Raw genomic sequence first — 16,703 nt, 5'->3', positions numbered from 1 at the left:
ATGGAATACAACATGTTTGTTTTGTTGTTTGTTTGTTTTGGTTTCAGGTGGATTACAACGGAGATAACTGGCTGACAAAGAACATGGACCCTCTGAATGACAACGTGACAGCTCTGCTCAACAGCTCCTCAAGCACCTTTGTGCAAGACCTCTGGAAAGATGGTGAGAAACCAAGGCTCAGCTGCTTCTATTTGCATGTACAAGGAAGTCAACTGTCAGTGAGAATGAATCGTTTTTAATCGATTTTTGGCAAATATAATCACCTATATTTTCGCTGAGTGTTCACCTATTTCTGTTCCCTATTATGATGTGCCCAGAATCAAAAATTATAAAACAAACAAAAACACATCTTCTCTTCACACCTACTGTATCATTTTGAATTAACCACATATAGACTTGTTGAATAATACATTGAACTGTCCCGTGTGACAGCGGACAGAGTGGTGGGACTGGATACCATGGCGAAGATGTCCGACTCAGGGCCTAGCGCTGGCTCCAAAACTAAGAAGGGAATGTTCCGGACCGTGGGCCAGCTCTACAAGGAGTCTCTGACTAAGCTCATGACCACACTGCACAACACCCAACCAAACTTTGTCCGTTGCATCATCCCCAACCATGAGAAGAGGGTAAAGAAAAATGCACTGGCACTCTTCCAACTGTTCCTGTCTTTGAAAACCTTTCTTTAATCAGGACGAAATAACTTTAGATGATATTTGAGGTTTTTTTCTTTTCTTTCTACATTTTAATTATTCATAATATCTTGAAATGATGCATTTAAATTGTCACTTAAATTTGTCACTATTGAAGAAAGATTGTTAGTATTGTTTTCTTTTTTTCCCACATAGACATAAATAAATATATAAATGAATAAATACGTATTCCTGTTAACCCTGATCTCAGGCAGGGAAGCTAGACGCCAACCTGGTACTGGAGCAGCTGAGGTGTAACGGTGTGTTGGAAGGGATCCGTATCTGCCGACAAGGCTTCCCCAACAGAATTCTCTTCCAGGAGTACCGTCAGCGGTGAGTGGGATCGCTGATTGAATTGCACTCTTGCCAAATCAAATGCAACTGGATGCACAGCTTGTACAAGAAACGTCTAAGTAGAGCCCTGCACAGGATTGTTTTCCGTTACCACATGTTCCTGCAATGGTTTCAACCTGCCCCACCCGTAGATTATTTATTACCTCCCACTCCCAGCCGCAGCAAAGTTCAAGCTCCTGCAACATTTGCTTTGGTACTAAAACAAACAAAAACAGAATGAGTGAGAGGGCAGGATTTGACATTTTCCAGCACCATGGACAGAGACATTAGGTACCCCAGTTGGCTGGGCTAACTGCTACTTCGTACGCTATTATGAAAGCAAAAGGACACTTTGGTAGAGGTTTGGCTTGTGTGCTTACCTTGTGATGATGTAACTAGTCCAACCTATTTTCTTGACCAAAATCTTAAGCTTTTTTAATACAAAACATCACAACTGTTAGGCTGCAGCAGAGACTACAAAAACTAAAAGTATGCACAATTATTCACAGTAACTTGAAATGCTGTTATAGCCTAATGAGGCACATCATTTATATGAATGACTTTACTTTAAAATTCTTAACATAAGCCAACAGCAGCAAAGATGGCTGCTTTGGGAACAGCTATTACGAAGGTTGTTTTTAAGATAGATAGAGATTGCATAAGAATAAAGGATCGATACAGACAATTGAAAGTAATGATGGATCAGATGCTGGTTGCAGTTATCGTCGGCATACTTCACCATGTTGGATTTGAGGTGACAGCAGGCAAGCCTGGATGAAGTGAAGGAGAATGGTGCGGCAACATGATATGTTGGCATTTATATCTGGCTTTGTAGGTTTGCTTATTAAGCAATCTTTTGTTTACGTAAGGCACCAGCACCACTCAAGTAATGAGTGTATATCATCCCGTGAGATTTGCGTTGGGTGCTGCGGGATCCCAATCCCAATGCAGGGCTCTACCTTCAAAGTAATATTAAGACATCCAATACATATTTTTTTGTTTTACCATGCTGTCTGTTTTTCTTTCTTTCTTTCTACCCACTTCACAGCTATGAGATCCTGGCTGCGGGCTCTATTCCCAAAGGTTTCATGGATGGCAAACAAGCCTGCTGCCTTATGGTAAATGGATTTTGCAAATCCCAGCATAATGCAGCTTGGCATGTTGAGTTATGTGGTGCCGATGACAGTGTAGGCACTAATATACCAAAGGAACACATGCCAAAATGACACTTACTTTCTGTGTGTAGATCAAGCATCTGGATCTGGACCCCAACCTATACAGGATTGGCCAAAGCAAGATCTTCTTCCGTACAGGAGTGCTGGCCCAGCTGGAGGAGGAGAGAGATCTGAAGATCACGGTGGTCATTATTGCCTTCCAGTCCCAGGCCAGAGGCTTCCTTGCCAGAAAGTGAGAAAGTGATGGGAAAAAATATATTTATATCATTTCTATTTTGTTTTAGTGTAATGTATGTATGTGGAACAAAACCTTGAACATGAGAAACATTTACTTTTAAAGGGCATTTGCTAAGAGGCAAGCACAGCTGACAGCCATGAAAGTCATTCAGAGGAACTGTGCTGCCTACCTCAAACTCAGAAACTGGCAGTGGTGGAGGCTCTTCACAAAGGTAAGATCCTAGACAATGATATACGGATACACTTAATCTCATATTTTAGCAATTTGTATTAATATTGTAATAATAATATTTCAAAATTGCTTTAATCCATTTTGAAAAATGAATATCGTCCATTGACTACAGGTCAAGCCTCTTCTGCAAGTCACACGTCAAGAAGAGGAAATGAGTGTTAAAGAGGACGAACTGAAGCAGGCTAAAGAAGTTGCTGTAAAGTTTGAATTTGAGCTGAAGGAGATCACCTTGAAACACACATCGGTAATTGGGACTTCCACACACATTCTGTTCTTAATGTTGTATAACATTTGAGGCCATTTTAGAAGTCATTTTGTGCCCTTGTTTGTTTTTAATGCACTTGAGAATATTGTGTGGGATGAGTAAGAACAACCCAATGATTAATCTCATTGTATGTAAGGCACAAGTAGAACTCTAAAATGGTAGTGATGCATCTTATTCTTCGTCCCCGCCAGGTTCTGGAAGAGAGGATCGCGCTGCAGGAGCAGCTGCAGGCAGAGACAGAACTATATGCTGAGGCTGAGGAGATGAGGGTTCGTCTGTCATCAAAGAAGCAGGAGCTGGAGGAGATACTCCATGAGATGGAAGCAAGGCTGGAGGAAGAGGAAGACCGTGCTCAGGCCCTGCTGGTGGACAAGAAGAAGATGCAACAACAGATGCAGGTTCGGCTGTATTGTTTGTGGTGGTGTTTATGGTTTTAGCTGGGTTAGTGAACTGTGAACCTCTGCACGTGTTCTGCTCTCCCGGTGAAACTCCTCTCAATGTTAAAAGAAATGGCCGGTGACTCCATGTGTAACGAAGGAGCCATGTGGTTGTGTAAGCCCTCCTCAGGATAAATATGGGGTTGGTAGTGAAGCTGACTGTATTATGCATGTGGAATTGACAAGGACTACATTGAGAGAAATTTAAGACGTTATTAAAGCACCGTCTGAGATAGTGAACACCTAACATAAGACAAAACAAATAATTGGGTCTCGTCTTCTACTTTTAGGATTTGGAGGAACACCTGGAAGAGGAGGAGGACGCACGTCAGAAGCTGCAGCTGGAAAAGGTCACATGCGAGGGCAAGGTCAAAAAGCTGGAGGATGATGTTCTAGTGATGGAGGACCAGAACAACAAGCTGCAGAAGGTCAGTGATTAGATGATACATAACATCATCCTCACTGCCCAGTTGCCTTCATAGGATAAAGTGCCCTTACTGTATGTCTATTTCTCTCCTTTATATCTCTCTTGCCGAACCAGTTGCTCTCAATCAGTACAAAGGCTATAGGTCATTTAGTTTTCTGGATTTAGCGTGAATCAAAGGAACTGGTGTATTTAACATAAAGCCTTGAAAGTATGATGCGGGCTAACAAAGTCATTAGCACTCACAAATAAGAAGGCTATGTAACACTTTTAACAACAAACAGCAACATATGGTAACAGGTGCATTTCCAAGACATATGTGGGTGTGAAGTCAGAACTAGCACATCACGGCAGCTTGAGCTTCTATTGATAGATATTTTTGGGGCTTTTCTGCCTTTATTGAGTACACACAGTAGAGAGTGACAGGAAACAGGGAGTGACACGCAGCAAAGGTCAAACCTGCGACTCGCCGTCAGGCTGCTTTAGAGCCTGTATGTGATATGAGCCTTACCCACTAGACCAGCGCCCCGTTGACAGGCCTTTAACGGGTTAATCTATCAACATTTTCAGGGTTTATCTATAAATCATTATTAGGGATGTAGTGATTCCCAATTCGACACAATTTGCGATATTGGGTTCACAATACGATTTTCTCACAAAATGAAATTCCAGACAAATGACTGAAAATTATTATTTTACATTACTACTCATTAGCATCCATATTTTTACTAATAAATAAATTATATAGGCCCTTTATAGTAAAGTGGAGGATTTTTTATGTAAATGTAGTGATGTAACACACTTTATCTCATCCTTCTATTCCCTGTTATACTCGCTGCACTCCCTGGAGGTACACTCCTTCCGCAAGTGGGAGAACGATTTTAACAATGGATTTATCGAGGACGACTGGCAAGAGGCCATTCTGTAAAAAATGTTTCACCTGTAATAGATTAAGAGAAACACAATATACAATTCTTCACAGACTGCACATTACACCTGTGATACTAAACAAAATGGACCGCTCAATATGTCCTCTGTGTTCTAAATGTTGTACAGATATTGGGACTTAATACCACTACTTTTGGGAATGTAAGTGAATATCCAGGTTTTGGGGTTATATTTTTTTAATTATTTTTAAGGTTAAAATAAAGAAGGATCCGGGAGCTTTCATCTTGGGACTCCCCTCAAAAGAGATGAATTTGACATCCTCACAATTTAAGTTATTTGATAAATTCCTACTATTAGCCCAAAAATGCATTTTGATAAATTGGATTAAGGATAAGCCCCCTACCGTATAACTCTGGTATAAAGAGATTTTTGGTGTGCTCCCTTACGAGAGATTGTGTGCAGTGTATCCACAACTTTCCTAGGGCATGGTGGGCATCACTTCCTGTCGATTTGATCCCTGATACCTGATCGACAGGAAGTTATGCCCACCATGCCCTATGAAATATGGATAGAGGCAACGAAGCTTCCTTTCTGAAGTTGTGGGCACCGCTGCTGGATTATTTTCCCACCAAAATCTCTCGGATCCTTCTAAAAGGTCAATGCCCTGTGGGCCTGAACCCTCCCCTTAGATAGACTTTGAAAAAGACCTGGGAAATGTGAATAGGACTTCTCATGTGGTTGCTTTTTGGTGCTTATGTCTACAGGTGATCTGTTTGATAATGAGCTATATGGAGTGTGGTGGCTTGTGTCTTATGTGACTGTCTATGTTTCTTTTTCTCCTTTTTCTTTTTACTACTGATGGTGTTGATATGGAACTGGAGGAACCCCCCCCCCTGTCCACCGATAATTCATATGCAAACTCTTTTTATTCAGTTAGCATGAGTGGTTGGGTAGAATGGCTATATTAGGGCACCTGCCCTTAATGTCTGTATGGCCCTGCTGAGGCCAACTTGGAATCCTAATAAGCGAAGCTGGAGCCTTTTTTGTTTTCTATCTGTAGGAGAGAAAACTGATGGAAGAGAGGATTGCAGACTTCAGCTCAAATCTGGCCGAGGAAGAGGAGAAATCCAAGAACCTAACAAAGCTCAAGAATAAACATGAGTCCATGATCTCTGAACTGGAGGGTAACTGCCTTTTATTCATCCATAATGTGTTAAATGAGCTCAGAAATCAGTTACTTTAGTTCCAGTATCACAATCAGTACCATCACCCTTGGTGCAGAAATATTCCTCATTAAAGGAGTAGTTCACCCAAAAGATTACTCAAATGCAGGTCAATTGAGGACTCAAATTATTGGCTTAGTAATGCGATAAAAATCTCCATGAATTCAAGGCTTCATAGGGTGTGTAATTGATAGAAAATAAGTACTTTTTGGGGTGAACTACTCCTTTAAGTTGTTTACATTTAGCTTTGTTTGTCCTGATATATGTCTGACTGCATGCTGTACCTTACAGTCCGGCTGAAGAAAGAGGAGAAGGGTCGGCAGGAATTGGACAAGGCTAAGCGCAAGTTGGAAGCGGAGTCTAATGACCTCCAGGAGCAGATCGCTGACCTACAGGCCCAGATCGCTGAACTCAAAGTGCAGCTTGCCAAGAAGGATGAGGAGCTACAGAATGCTCTGGCCAGGTGAGACGTAGCACTGTTAACATTCTTTCATGTTAACCATTTGGTTATCTGAAGGACAACCCCTCCTACATACACCAACGCATAAACATCTGCTCCCAAATAAGCAACTTATCAGCATCCATCCGCTCTTCTCCTCTCAAGGCTAGAGGACGAGATGGCTCAGAAGAACAACGCCCTGAAGAAGATCAGGGAGCTGGAGGGACACATCTCAGACCTGCAGGAAGACCTGGAGTCTGAGCGGGTGGCCAGGAACAAAGCTGAGAAGACCAAGAGGGACCTGGGAGAGGAGTTGGAGGCCCTCAAGTCTGAGCTGGAAGACACCCTGGACAGCACTGCCACCCAGCAGGAGCTGAGGTTTGTTGAGAAAGACTGAAGACATGTTTCTTATTCAAAAACTATTTAGATCTGTGTTGATAATTATATGTTAACTATGTTAGCACACATTTTCATTGAGATCAACTCAACAATGATTGCACTCTGCATTACAAGCAGAGTGCAAGGGTCAATGCGACAGCTTCCAAGTGTTCTCCTGACTGTTTACGCATGATTTAGAAGAGCAAGGTTTGAAGAAACATACGTAAAAGATCTCTTTGTATTTACCTGGTTCAACAACAACAACCCATCTACTTTTTCCTCCGTGAAGAGCCAAGCGAGAGCAGGAAGTGACCATTTTGAAGCGAGCCATGGACGAGGAGAACCGGACCCATGAAGCCCAGGTCCAGGAGATGAGAACGAAACACACTCAGGCTGTAGAGGAGCTCACAGACCAGTTGGAGCAGTCCAAACGAGTAGGTTCCCACTGTTCCACATTGTTGTGACAGGATCTCTTGTCACTGAGATCTATCCCTTGATCAGGGAGATGAGATGGGAATCCCCTAGGGTAACCACCCATCCCTAATTGACAGGTGGTCATCCTCTGGGTTTCCCACCCTCGAATATGACTTCAATAACCAGTAAGACTCCCTAATCGGGAGATAAGCGACCGTAGGTCACATGTATACAGAAGAGGGCTGTAACGGCGATTGGTTCCTAGTTGTGTGGGCAATGTATAGTTTTGTTTGGTGGTCTAAGAAATGTGGTGGCAGGCATGTTGATGACATGAGTGTAGACATACTGTGTAGTGTGTAGCAATTTGCGTGTTTTTAGGGGCAAAACTGTAGGAGTAGTGGGCAAAAATGTGTTGTGAAAAGCGGCCTGAAGGTGGCGCTAGAAGAGGGCCATGTGAGAAATTAGGGGTGGGGTGTCCGCGTTGCCTTGGCGGACGAATAGGTACCGGCCGCGGCTCTCCCGGACGCTCCTAGCCCGAGTTACGGCATTTTATGTGAGCTGCAGTGGCAGGGGGTCCTCCACTGGGGGCGCCACCACTTTTGCATCCGTTCTGGAGCACCAGGAGTGGGTGGTCCCCGGGAATGCCCCGTGAGCAGCCCCGTTGGGGTGGTCATTTGGTAATTTGTCCACATGTGCTCATTTTTTACACTTGGGGGTCCCCGAGGCAGCTGGGGGTCCCTGGAGCTCCGGGGGTCCTTGGAGGGTGTAGTTTGGCAGGTAAGGAGTGTGTGTGCAAAATCTGGCATGGATCGGGGCAACGGGTGCGGAGATATGAGCAGGGCAAAAGTGTGACGTGTGTGACGGAGTGACGGGACGTGTGTGACGCACGGACACCTGGAGCAGGTTTCTATAGTAAATGCGACCTACGGTCGCAATTAAGAACAAAACAAACAATTTATGGCCTTGATGTTACTTTCTTAACCCCCCCCCCCCCTCCTCCCCCCCCCCCCCCCTCCTCAGGTGAAGTCGAACTTGGAGAAGGCCAAACAAGCCCTGGAGAAGGAGACATCGGACCTGACAATCGAGGTGCGCTCGTTGAACCAGTCGAAGCAAGACGTGGAGAACAAGAGGAAGAAGGTGGAAGGTCAGCTGAACGAGTTGCAGACACGCTTCACTGACAGCGAGAAGCAAAAGGCAGAGCTGGGAGAGCGCTGCTCAAAGATCACTGTGAGTCACAGTCAGTTATCATATCGTCACTGTCGGGTTGAAACCTTTTATGTCCAAAATTCAGGACTTTTCATTTCAGGAAATGGAAAAAAGAACCTGTGTTCCAATTAATCCAATGTAGTTATCATTAAGTCACAAGCTCTTCTTTTTTCAATGGTTAAATATTTAGAAAACCCACTTAACCACTTTCACAAATTTTCTTTAGCAAAAATAGCAGATCTACAAGCTTACAACACATCGCAAAGCGTTGTGAGCTTGCAGATCAGCTATTTATTTTACTTTTGTGTGACACTGAAATGTTGAGTTATGAGGTTTCTGCCCAGGGTTCAGTCCCACCCCCCCCCCCCCCCCCCCCCCCCCCCATGCCCTGAACAGTAATCTTCACGTTTTACCTCCATGCAGATTGAACTGGAGAGCGTCACAAACCTTCTGAATGAAGCAGAGGTTAAGAACGTTAAACTCGGCAAAGACGTGGCCAGCCTGTCCTCCCAAGTGCAAGACGGACAGGTAATGGAAGCGAATTGATGGTGGACGTGGACATCTGATTTGCTAAGCTTACTAGGACTTGCTGTGTGCCGGTGTTAAAGCGCTGATCTGTGACTTTGTGCTCTGCAATAGGAGCTGCTGGCTGAGGAGACTCGTCAGAAGCTGCAGTTCTCCACCAAACTGCGTCAAGCAGAGGATGACAAGAGCAGCCTGCAGGAGCAGTTGGATGAGGAAATAGAGGCCAAGAGGAATGTGGAGAGACACGTATCCACCCTCAACATCCAGGTCAGGGCTCAATATGGCTAATACAAATTTTAATGACAGTTCACAACAACAACAAAAAAGTCTCAGAATTACTGTCAGTTTGGCTAGTGTCACATGCCTTTGTGTCATTGTTTATCACAACCAGTATTGATTCCATGTTTTGTCCACAGCTGTCAGATCATAAGAAGAAGATGGAGGAACTATCAGGTAATGTTGAGCTACTGGAAGAGAACAAGAAGCGTCTGCAGAGGGATTTGGAGGCAGCCAACACTCAGTTCGAGGAGAAGGCCTCCGCCTATGACAAGCTGGAGAAGACAAAGAACCGGCTGCAGCAGGAACTCGAGGACATCTTGATGGACCTGGACAACCAGAGGCAGAATGTGTCCAACCTAGAGAAGAAGCAGAAAAAGTTTGACCAGGTACCGTAGATCAATGTTTCCCAAACAACAATTTGTATGGGTCGCGAGTAAATATGTTTTAGTGTCTTCCATTTAGAAAAACATATATTTTTAAATAATTAAAAAAGTAAAAAGAAGTAGTGAAAATGGCAGATCTACAAGCTTGCGACACATTGTGAGCTTGTAGATCTGCTATTTTCACTAGTTTGGGTCCTGGGCAAACTTCTGATTTCTCTTTTGGGTCTTGAGCTAAAACGTTTTCGAACCACTGCCGTAGATTATGTCTGTCCCAGAATGGTTAACTCTAACTTTAACAATACATCATTCATGCATGGCTCCTTGTTCTCTGTCTCCTCCAGATGCTGGCTGAAGAGAAGACTATTTCCAGTAAATATGCAGATGAGAGAGATCGTGCCGAGGCCGAAGCCAGAGAGAAGGAGACCAAGGCCCTTTCCCTTGCTAGGGCTCTAGAGGAGGCTCAAGACTCTAGAGAGGAGCTGGAGAGAGCCAACAAGGCCCTGAGGGCTGAGATGGAGGACCTGGTCAGCTCTAAGGATGACGTGGGCAAGAGTGTGAGTTTGAACTCCTCTCTTTTCTTTATCTGTAAAATTGTCCAAATTTGTATATTGTATGAAACTGTGAATCATATTTTAATTAGATTTTATTTTCAGTAATTGCAAGCTCTGAGTCTCGTGCTGAAGGGAGGACATCGTTCATTAAAGCCTCTATTCCAGCAATGTTAACCCCTTCATCCCGATTCATCTCTAGGTCCATGATCTGGAGAAGGCTAAGCGAAGCATGGAGGCCCAGGTTGATGAGATGAAGACCCAGCTGGAGGAGCTAGAGGATGAGCTCCAGGCAGCCGAGGACGGCAAGCTACGTCTGGAGGTCAACATGCAGGCCCTCAAGGCCCAGTTTGAGAGAGACCTACAGGGTCGAGACGAGATGGGAGAGGAGAAGAAGAGGCAACTTGTCAAGCAGGTAGAGAATCAATGTTAAAAGGTCTGATCTCGGGTGCAAGTTGCAACACAATTGTTGCTATCATCCCGCCTCTCTGCCCTTCGCTTTTTCAAAAAAAAACTGCAAAAATGCAACGGAACAAATCTTCTCTATCCCCTAAAAGGCAGATAATCTGATCTGTCCATTACTGAACGTAAAGAATATTGATGTAAATATATTGTGTGCATGTTAACCTCAGGTGCGCGAGTTGGAGACAGAGCTGGAGGATGAGCGTAAGCAGAGAGCCAGTGCAACAGCAGCCAAGAAGAAGCTAGAGGGTGACATGAAGGACCTGGAGGGACAGATTGAGACAGCCAATAAGGGACGAGAGGAGGCCATCAAGCAGCTCAAGAAACTCCAGGTAAGAAGGACTGATCGTCATTGATAGAGCAGCTATCAGCTAGCACGTAAACATTTCAATATAAATGAATAGGGGTGTCACGATTCACTTACCTCACGATTCGATTCAAAATCGATTCCTAGGGTGCCGATTCGATTAAAATTGCGATTAATTGATATTCGATTTGATTCTGCGATTTATTGCGATTTTCTAGGGTGCCGATTCGATTAAAATTGCGATTCTGCGATTAATTGATATTCGATTCTGCGATTTATTGCGATTTTCTACCCCAAATCACTTTGCTTTAATTATACTAGAACATTTTGATATAATATAAACCATGAAAAGTTGAATCATACACTTCAATGCAGCCAGATCATGTCAGTCAGTCTTTCTGACATTGATTTCAGACAAAGTGCCAGTGAAAAAGGTACTAACTTATTAAAAAAAAAAAAAAAAAAAAATCGATTTTAATATTTTGAATCGATTTTTAAAATCGTGGCATTAAGAATCGCGATTTATTCATGAATCGATTTTTTTTGACAGGCCTATAAATGAATACATAATTTTACATTCTGTTTGCTTCAGTTTGCTTCCTTGTTGTAAGCTTCTTCTTGTACTGTAAAAGCACTCTCTCAAGGTTATTATAGTTTTCGTTTGTTTCAGTTTAGTTTTGATTCGTTTTTATTTATTTGTATTTTTGTAAAGGCTTAGTTTTAGTTTAGTTTTTATTAGGTTTAGAGTTAATTTCGTTTTTTAATGGTAGTATGGATTAGTCAGGGGAAAGATTGAACAGAAAATTTGCCAAAATTGCAGATCTACAAGTGAGCTTGTAGATCTACTAGTTTTGCTACTTTTAAAGATTTTTTTACAAAGACTAAAATTAAGGACATTTTCTCTATGATTTTAGCTTGTCTTGGTTTGTTGCGTTAACACAGTACAGTTTCAGTTGGTTCACATTTTATAAAGCCTCGTTTTTATTTTTGTTCCAGTTAACTAAAATACTCTATTCAATTCTACTTTTTGTTATTTTGTTACTTTTGGTCAACTATAATAACCCTGCACTCTCTGTGTCATCATCAGGGCCAGATGAAGGACTACCAGAGAGATCTGGATGATGCCCATGCTGCCAGGGAGGAGGTGCTGGTTACAGCGAAGGAGAGTGAGAAGAAGGCCAAGGGTCTGGAGGCTGAACTCATGCAGCTGCAGGAGGTAACTAGTGCTGTCACGATTACAAAATTCAAGTCATACAAATAATTGTGATTAACGATTAAATTGTGTTTTTGGCATTGAACATTGGAACATATGAATCAAAATTTAATTTCGGATTGCCTTTTAGGCAGATATGACAAATAACTAGAAAGTACTGTTCCTGAAGAAACAGTGTGGGATCGCTAAGAATGTTGCAGGTATTGAGTATTGATAGTGTTAGTAGTGTTATAGGTTTGAAAAGTTTGAAAGGTTTGAAAGGTTCGAAGGGTTTGAAGGGTTTGAAAGGTTTGAAAGGTTCTAAAGGTTCTAAAGGTTCTAAAGGTTTGAAAGGTTCTAAAGGTTCTAAAGGTTTGAAAGGTTCTAAAGGTTCTAAAAGTTCTAAAGGTTTGAAAGGTTCTAAAGGTTTGAAAGGTGTGAAAGGTGTGAAAGGTTTGAAAGGTGTTAAAGTATTAGTGTTAAAAGTTTTTATAGTGTTGGCAGTGTTGAATAGTGTAAAATGTATTTTTTTAGGGTAAAACAGTGATAGCTAGGTTCTAATAGGCGGTTGCTAGGGTCTAATAGGCGGTTGCTAGGGTCTAATAGGTGGTTGCTAGGGTAAAACAGGTGGTTGCTAGGGTAAAACAGGTGGTTGCTAGGGTAAAACAGGTGGTTGCTAGGGCCTAATAAGCGGTTGCTAGGGTCTAATAGGTGGTTGCTAGGGTCTAATTGGTGGTTGCTAGGCTAAAACAGGTGGTTGCTAGGGTAAACAGGTGGTTGCTAGGGTGTAATACATGGTTGCTAGGGTCTAATAGGGGGTTGCTAAGGTTTAATATGCAGTTTATATGGTCTAATATGCGGTTGCTAGGGTACAAAAGGTGGTTGCTAGGGTAAAACGGTGGTTGCTAGGGTGTAATAGGTGGTTGCTAGGGTATAATAGGTGGTTGCTAGGCTCTAATATGGTGTTGTTAGGGTATAATAAGCAGTTGCTAGGCACTGTGGCTAAATAGCATTTCTCCATTGAAATGAATGGGATTGTTTTAGCAGTAAAAAGTGAAATATCTCTAAAAGTACAAATTATTTCAAAAATTCAAATGGTAGCCAATATGTCCTAAGTATTCTGAACGTTATAGAGTTGGAACGGAGTTTCTAGCTAAAAGTATGAATTTCCCCATTGAAATGAATGGGCTTTTTTTAGAAGTAAAAAGTGCAATATCTCTAAAAGTACAAATTATTTCAAAAATTTGAATGTAAGCCGACATGTCCTGAGTAGGCCGAACGTTGAAGAGTTGGAACGGAGTTTGTAGCTAAAAGTATGAAGGACTAGTTAGGTGCCAAAAAAACACCGTCCACAATAACAGTAGTGTGATCGCTTTAGCGATCCCACAATTAAATTGCCTATACAAAGAAATTACTGACATATTTAATAATTGTATACTTTCTAAAAAATGTCACGAAGTGACACGTAGTAAGCTTGTAGCTATTTCAGGCTTTTCTTTTTTTTTACGATTATGCAAAATTAATTGCGATGATCTCAAATTTTAGACGATTATGTAATAATTGTGACAGGCCTCGAGGTAACACAGTGGCATATTGTAAATGAAAACACACCGACACAGACATTACATGCATCAGAAAATGTGAGTTGATTGACATATATTGAATGTGTAGGACATGGCTGCAGCTGAGAGGGCACGCAAGCAGGCAGAGGCAGAGAGAGATGAGCTGGCTGATGAATTATCAAGCAATTCATCTGGAAAGTGAGTAGGCATTTCATGCTGGAGATGGCTCTGAATTTACCATGTTCTAGGCATTTTGTCCTTTTCATAATTTGGCTAATGAAGTTAAAATGTTTTACTGCTAATGCTGCATTTGTTGTTATGGTTGCATACAGTGTAAAGGTAGGTACACACCACCAAGCCAACGTCAGGACGTCGATTAGCGCCTGTGGCCGAAAATTGGTTGTATAATGTATGGTGTGTACACCGCTGTCACCTGTAAGTGGTAGTGAGGTTGATCAACCCAATTCAAATGTTGAATCAGCGTCAAAAAGACACGACGGAGGGGGGTAGAGGGGGGGCTCTCTCTTGCATTTGCCCATATACAGTATATATATATATTATGTCTGATCTCCTGGGATGCAGGTCCGCCTTGGCAGATGAGAAGCGTCGCCTGGAGGCTAAGATCTCTCAGCTGGAGGAGGAACTGGAGGAGGAGCAGAGTAACATGGAGATCATAAATGACAGGCTGAGGAAGAGCACACAGCAGGTAGCAACATCACTGACTTCATGAGTGCCTTCAGAACGTAAATCATCTGTCCTTCAAATCTGTCACCGTGACTAGATGTTCTCTATAAGATCATCTCTCATCTCCTGTGACACACTTTAGTGCAGTACTTTCTTTCTCTCACGTGGTGTACGTGTCCCTCAGGTGGACCAGCTCAACGCTGAGCTGCAAACAGAGCGCAACACATCCCAGAAGAATGACAGTGCCCGGCAGCAGATGGAGCGGCAGAACAAGGAGCTGAAGTCCAAACTCCAAGAGATGGAGAACCAAGTCAAGTCCAAGTTCAAGTCCTCCATCTCTGCTCTGGAGGCCAAAGTGGCTCAGCTTGAGGAGCAGCTCGAACAGGAGAGCAGGTTCATGATTCTAATCCAATATGATGTTTTAAGAGTCAGTGCTTCTAACAGTAGAAATGTTGTTTTGCTGTTTTTGGCATGTCATTAGAGGTGAAAATGTAAAAAACTAAATAGCTTAAACAATAAGCTCACACGTCATGACCTTGTAGATCAGCTATTTTAATTATTTGTTGTACGACACAGAGAAACTGTATTTAGGGCTTAAGTGGTTCATTTGTAAATGGACAGTCAAGATAATATGTTTGAAGCTTTTTACCAATGTAAACTCAAGTTTCTTTAATTCACACAAATACGTGAATATTCATTACATTATCTCCTGACTCCTGTAACAGAGCTTGGCTTCCCAATGCTCGCCTACAAATGTACAAAGAATAGTAAAGTCACTCCATTTCTCATCATTGCCCTATCTTTTTGGAATCAGGGAGAAGCAATCAGCTGCCAAGGGTATGCGTCAGAAGGACAAGAAGATGAAGGACTTGATTATCCAAGTGGAAGATGAGCGGAAACAATCTGAACAGTACAAGGATCAGGTAGGAGTTAACCTTGTTCCCAGCATTAACCTTGGGTAGTACTTCCTGTAACTTCCACTTAGACACTTTCAATAACAGTTCTTCCCCAGTGTATGTATATACTTACATCAAACCAATCACCTGTGAATTTGGAGAAAACTCTCTTCTTATGCAGTTTTCTATTTGCTGGGAGGGATGGGGGATCCATTGAATGTCTATGCTTTTCTGTTTTATCCCTGCTTCTGGTCGGACTGACTTAAATACCTGCATTTCATTTTATGAAATGTAGACTGTCTGCTATTTATGTTTAATATCACAATGTAGCAATTTAATTAGTAATGTTTGTTAAGACAATGTAACCGCCTCTGTTTTCCTCAAAATGTAACCGTTCTTATGTATTGTCATCATTCTCATGTCATAATGTCCATCTTTCCCCAGGCGGACAAGGCCAATGTACGCATGAAACAGTTGAAGCGTCAGCTGGAGGAGTCGGAGGAGGAGTCCCAGAGAGCCACCGCCGCCCGCAGGAAGCTGCAGCGTGAACTGGATGAGGCCACAGAGACTAGCGATGCCATGAGCCGCGAGGTCAACACCCTGAAGAGCAAACTCAGGTAACACACAGGGACAAAGGATGACGTTTCTCTTTCTCTGTGTGATTCTGTTTGAATATGCTGCATTCATTGTGCTCAAATGCACAAATAAATCTCTGTCAAAGGCCACAGACTTAACGGTTTACAATATATGATTAGAGGGGTAAATAATTACTGTATTTCACAAATAATCAGCTGTTGTAGAGTGACATTTGTTTTTCATATTGGTGATAAAGAAATAAGGCTTTCTAATAGTTTAATGTGTGACGCAAACTATTAGAAACCCTTCTGGTACATGTGTGAAGGTAGTTTAATTAGCATGTGATGTTGGTCTTTTGCAAAAGAAAATGTTTTATTTTATTCTATTCATTCCAAGTAGCAGTGCAAAAGTACTCACAGTACTGTTCATTTTTAAAGCAAACAAAAGCAGCAGGATTGTTGTCTTGTAGTGTAGTTAAATTAGAGTGACCAACCGTTTCTGAGCACTGGCACAATCATGTTCATCTCTATTACAGAGGCAACCCTGAACCCAAGGAGTGACGCAGTAGGTACACTCTGAGCTTCAAAGTTACCCCCATATAGTCTGGTGTAGCCAGACAATCAGAGATCTCCGACTACTGATAAGTCTGGGGAAATCTAAATACAATATATGAACGGCTGCTAATGAACCTAGGCCTTCTTCTTTGAAAATAAATCATATTACAATCTCAAGAAGTCATTGCATTTCCAAATTGTTTCCACAGTTTTAGCCTATACATTGAATTTAGATGTCACCAGATATATCAGCAGCAGAGATCTCTGATCGTCTGGCTATGTGAGACTACACTGCCATCACCATATATCTTCAACTTTCCCTAACCTTTCATTTCTTGAGCGAAATAGAGGGAAATTTTGGTCATCAGCTACTAGTGAATTCTTTAGAAAAATAC

General features: G+C 42.2%; 1 protein-coding gene across 3 annotated transcripts in view; it reads left to right on the top strand.

Moving 5' to 3' along the window:
• Positions 1-16,703, top strand: part of myh11a (myosin, heavy chain 11a, smooth muscle) — a 43,795-nt gene that overhangs the window by 25,586 nt on the left and 1,506 nt on the right. Inside the window, exons 15-41 of one of the 3 annotated variants that reach the window (XM_084046169.1) lie at positions 48-162; positions 433-626; positions 901-1,022; positions 2,071-2,140; positions 2,269-2,429; positions 2,538-2,646; positions 2,779-2,910; positions 3,123-3,329; positions 3,659-3,796; positions 5,741-5,864; positions 6,195-6,366; positions 6,508-6,720; positions 7,010-7,154; positions 8,155-8,361; positions 8,764-8,868; positions 8,980-9,132; positions 9,282-9,530; positions 9,869-10,081; positions 10,278-10,490; positions 10,708-10,869; positions 11,932-12,060; positions 13,708-13,796; positions 14,181-14,304; positions 14,467-14,675; positions 15,097-15,205; positions 15,623-15,795; positions 16,290-16,318. In XM_084046169.1, the coding sequence (XP_083902295.1) occupies positions 48-162; positions 433-626; positions 901-1,022; positions 2,071-2,140; positions 2,269-2,429; positions 2,538-2,646; positions 2,779-2,910; positions 3,123-3,329; positions 3,659-3,796; positions 5,741-5,864; positions 6,195-6,366; positions 6,508-6,720; positions 7,010-7,154; positions 8,155-8,361; positions 8,764-8,868; positions 8,980-9,132; positions 9,282-9,530; positions 9,869-10,081; positions 10,278-10,490; positions 10,708-10,869; positions 11,932-12,060; positions 13,708-13,796; positions 14,181-14,304; positions 14,467-14,675; positions 15,097-15,205; positions 15,623-15,795; positions 16,290-16,314 (4,062 nt within the window). In that variant the 3' untranslated portion in view covers positions 16,315-16,318. Of the gene's footprint in view, positions 1-47; positions 163-432; positions 627-900; positions 1,023-2,070; positions 2,141-2,268; positions 2,430-2,537; positions 2,647-2,778; positions 2,911-3,122; positions 3,330-3,658; positions 3,797-5,740; positions 5,865-6,194; positions 6,367-6,507; positions 6,721-7,009; positions 7,155-8,154; positions 8,362-8,763; positions 8,869-8,979; positions 9,133-9,281; positions 9,531-9,868; positions 10,082-10,277; positions 10,491-10,707; positions 10,870-11,931; positions 12,061-13,707; positions 13,797-14,180; positions 14,305-14,466; positions 14,676-15,096; positions 15,206-15,622; positions 15,796-16,289; positions 16,323-16,703 lie in introns of all 3 variants that reach the window. The other 2 variants (XM_084046170.1, XM_084046168.1) reach the window with 2 other exon arrangements.

The sequence above is a fragment of the Gymnoscopelus microlampas genome (genome assembly GCF_963454915.1).
Source record: "Gymnoscopelus microlampas genome assembly, chromosome: 2".
Lineage (NCBI taxonomy): Eukaryota > Metazoa > Chordata > Actinopteri > Myctophiformes > Myctophidae > Gymnoscopelus > Gymnoscopelus microlampas.
Note: the sequence above shows the minus strand (reverse complement) of the source record. Positions and strands in the feature narration are given on the sequence as shown.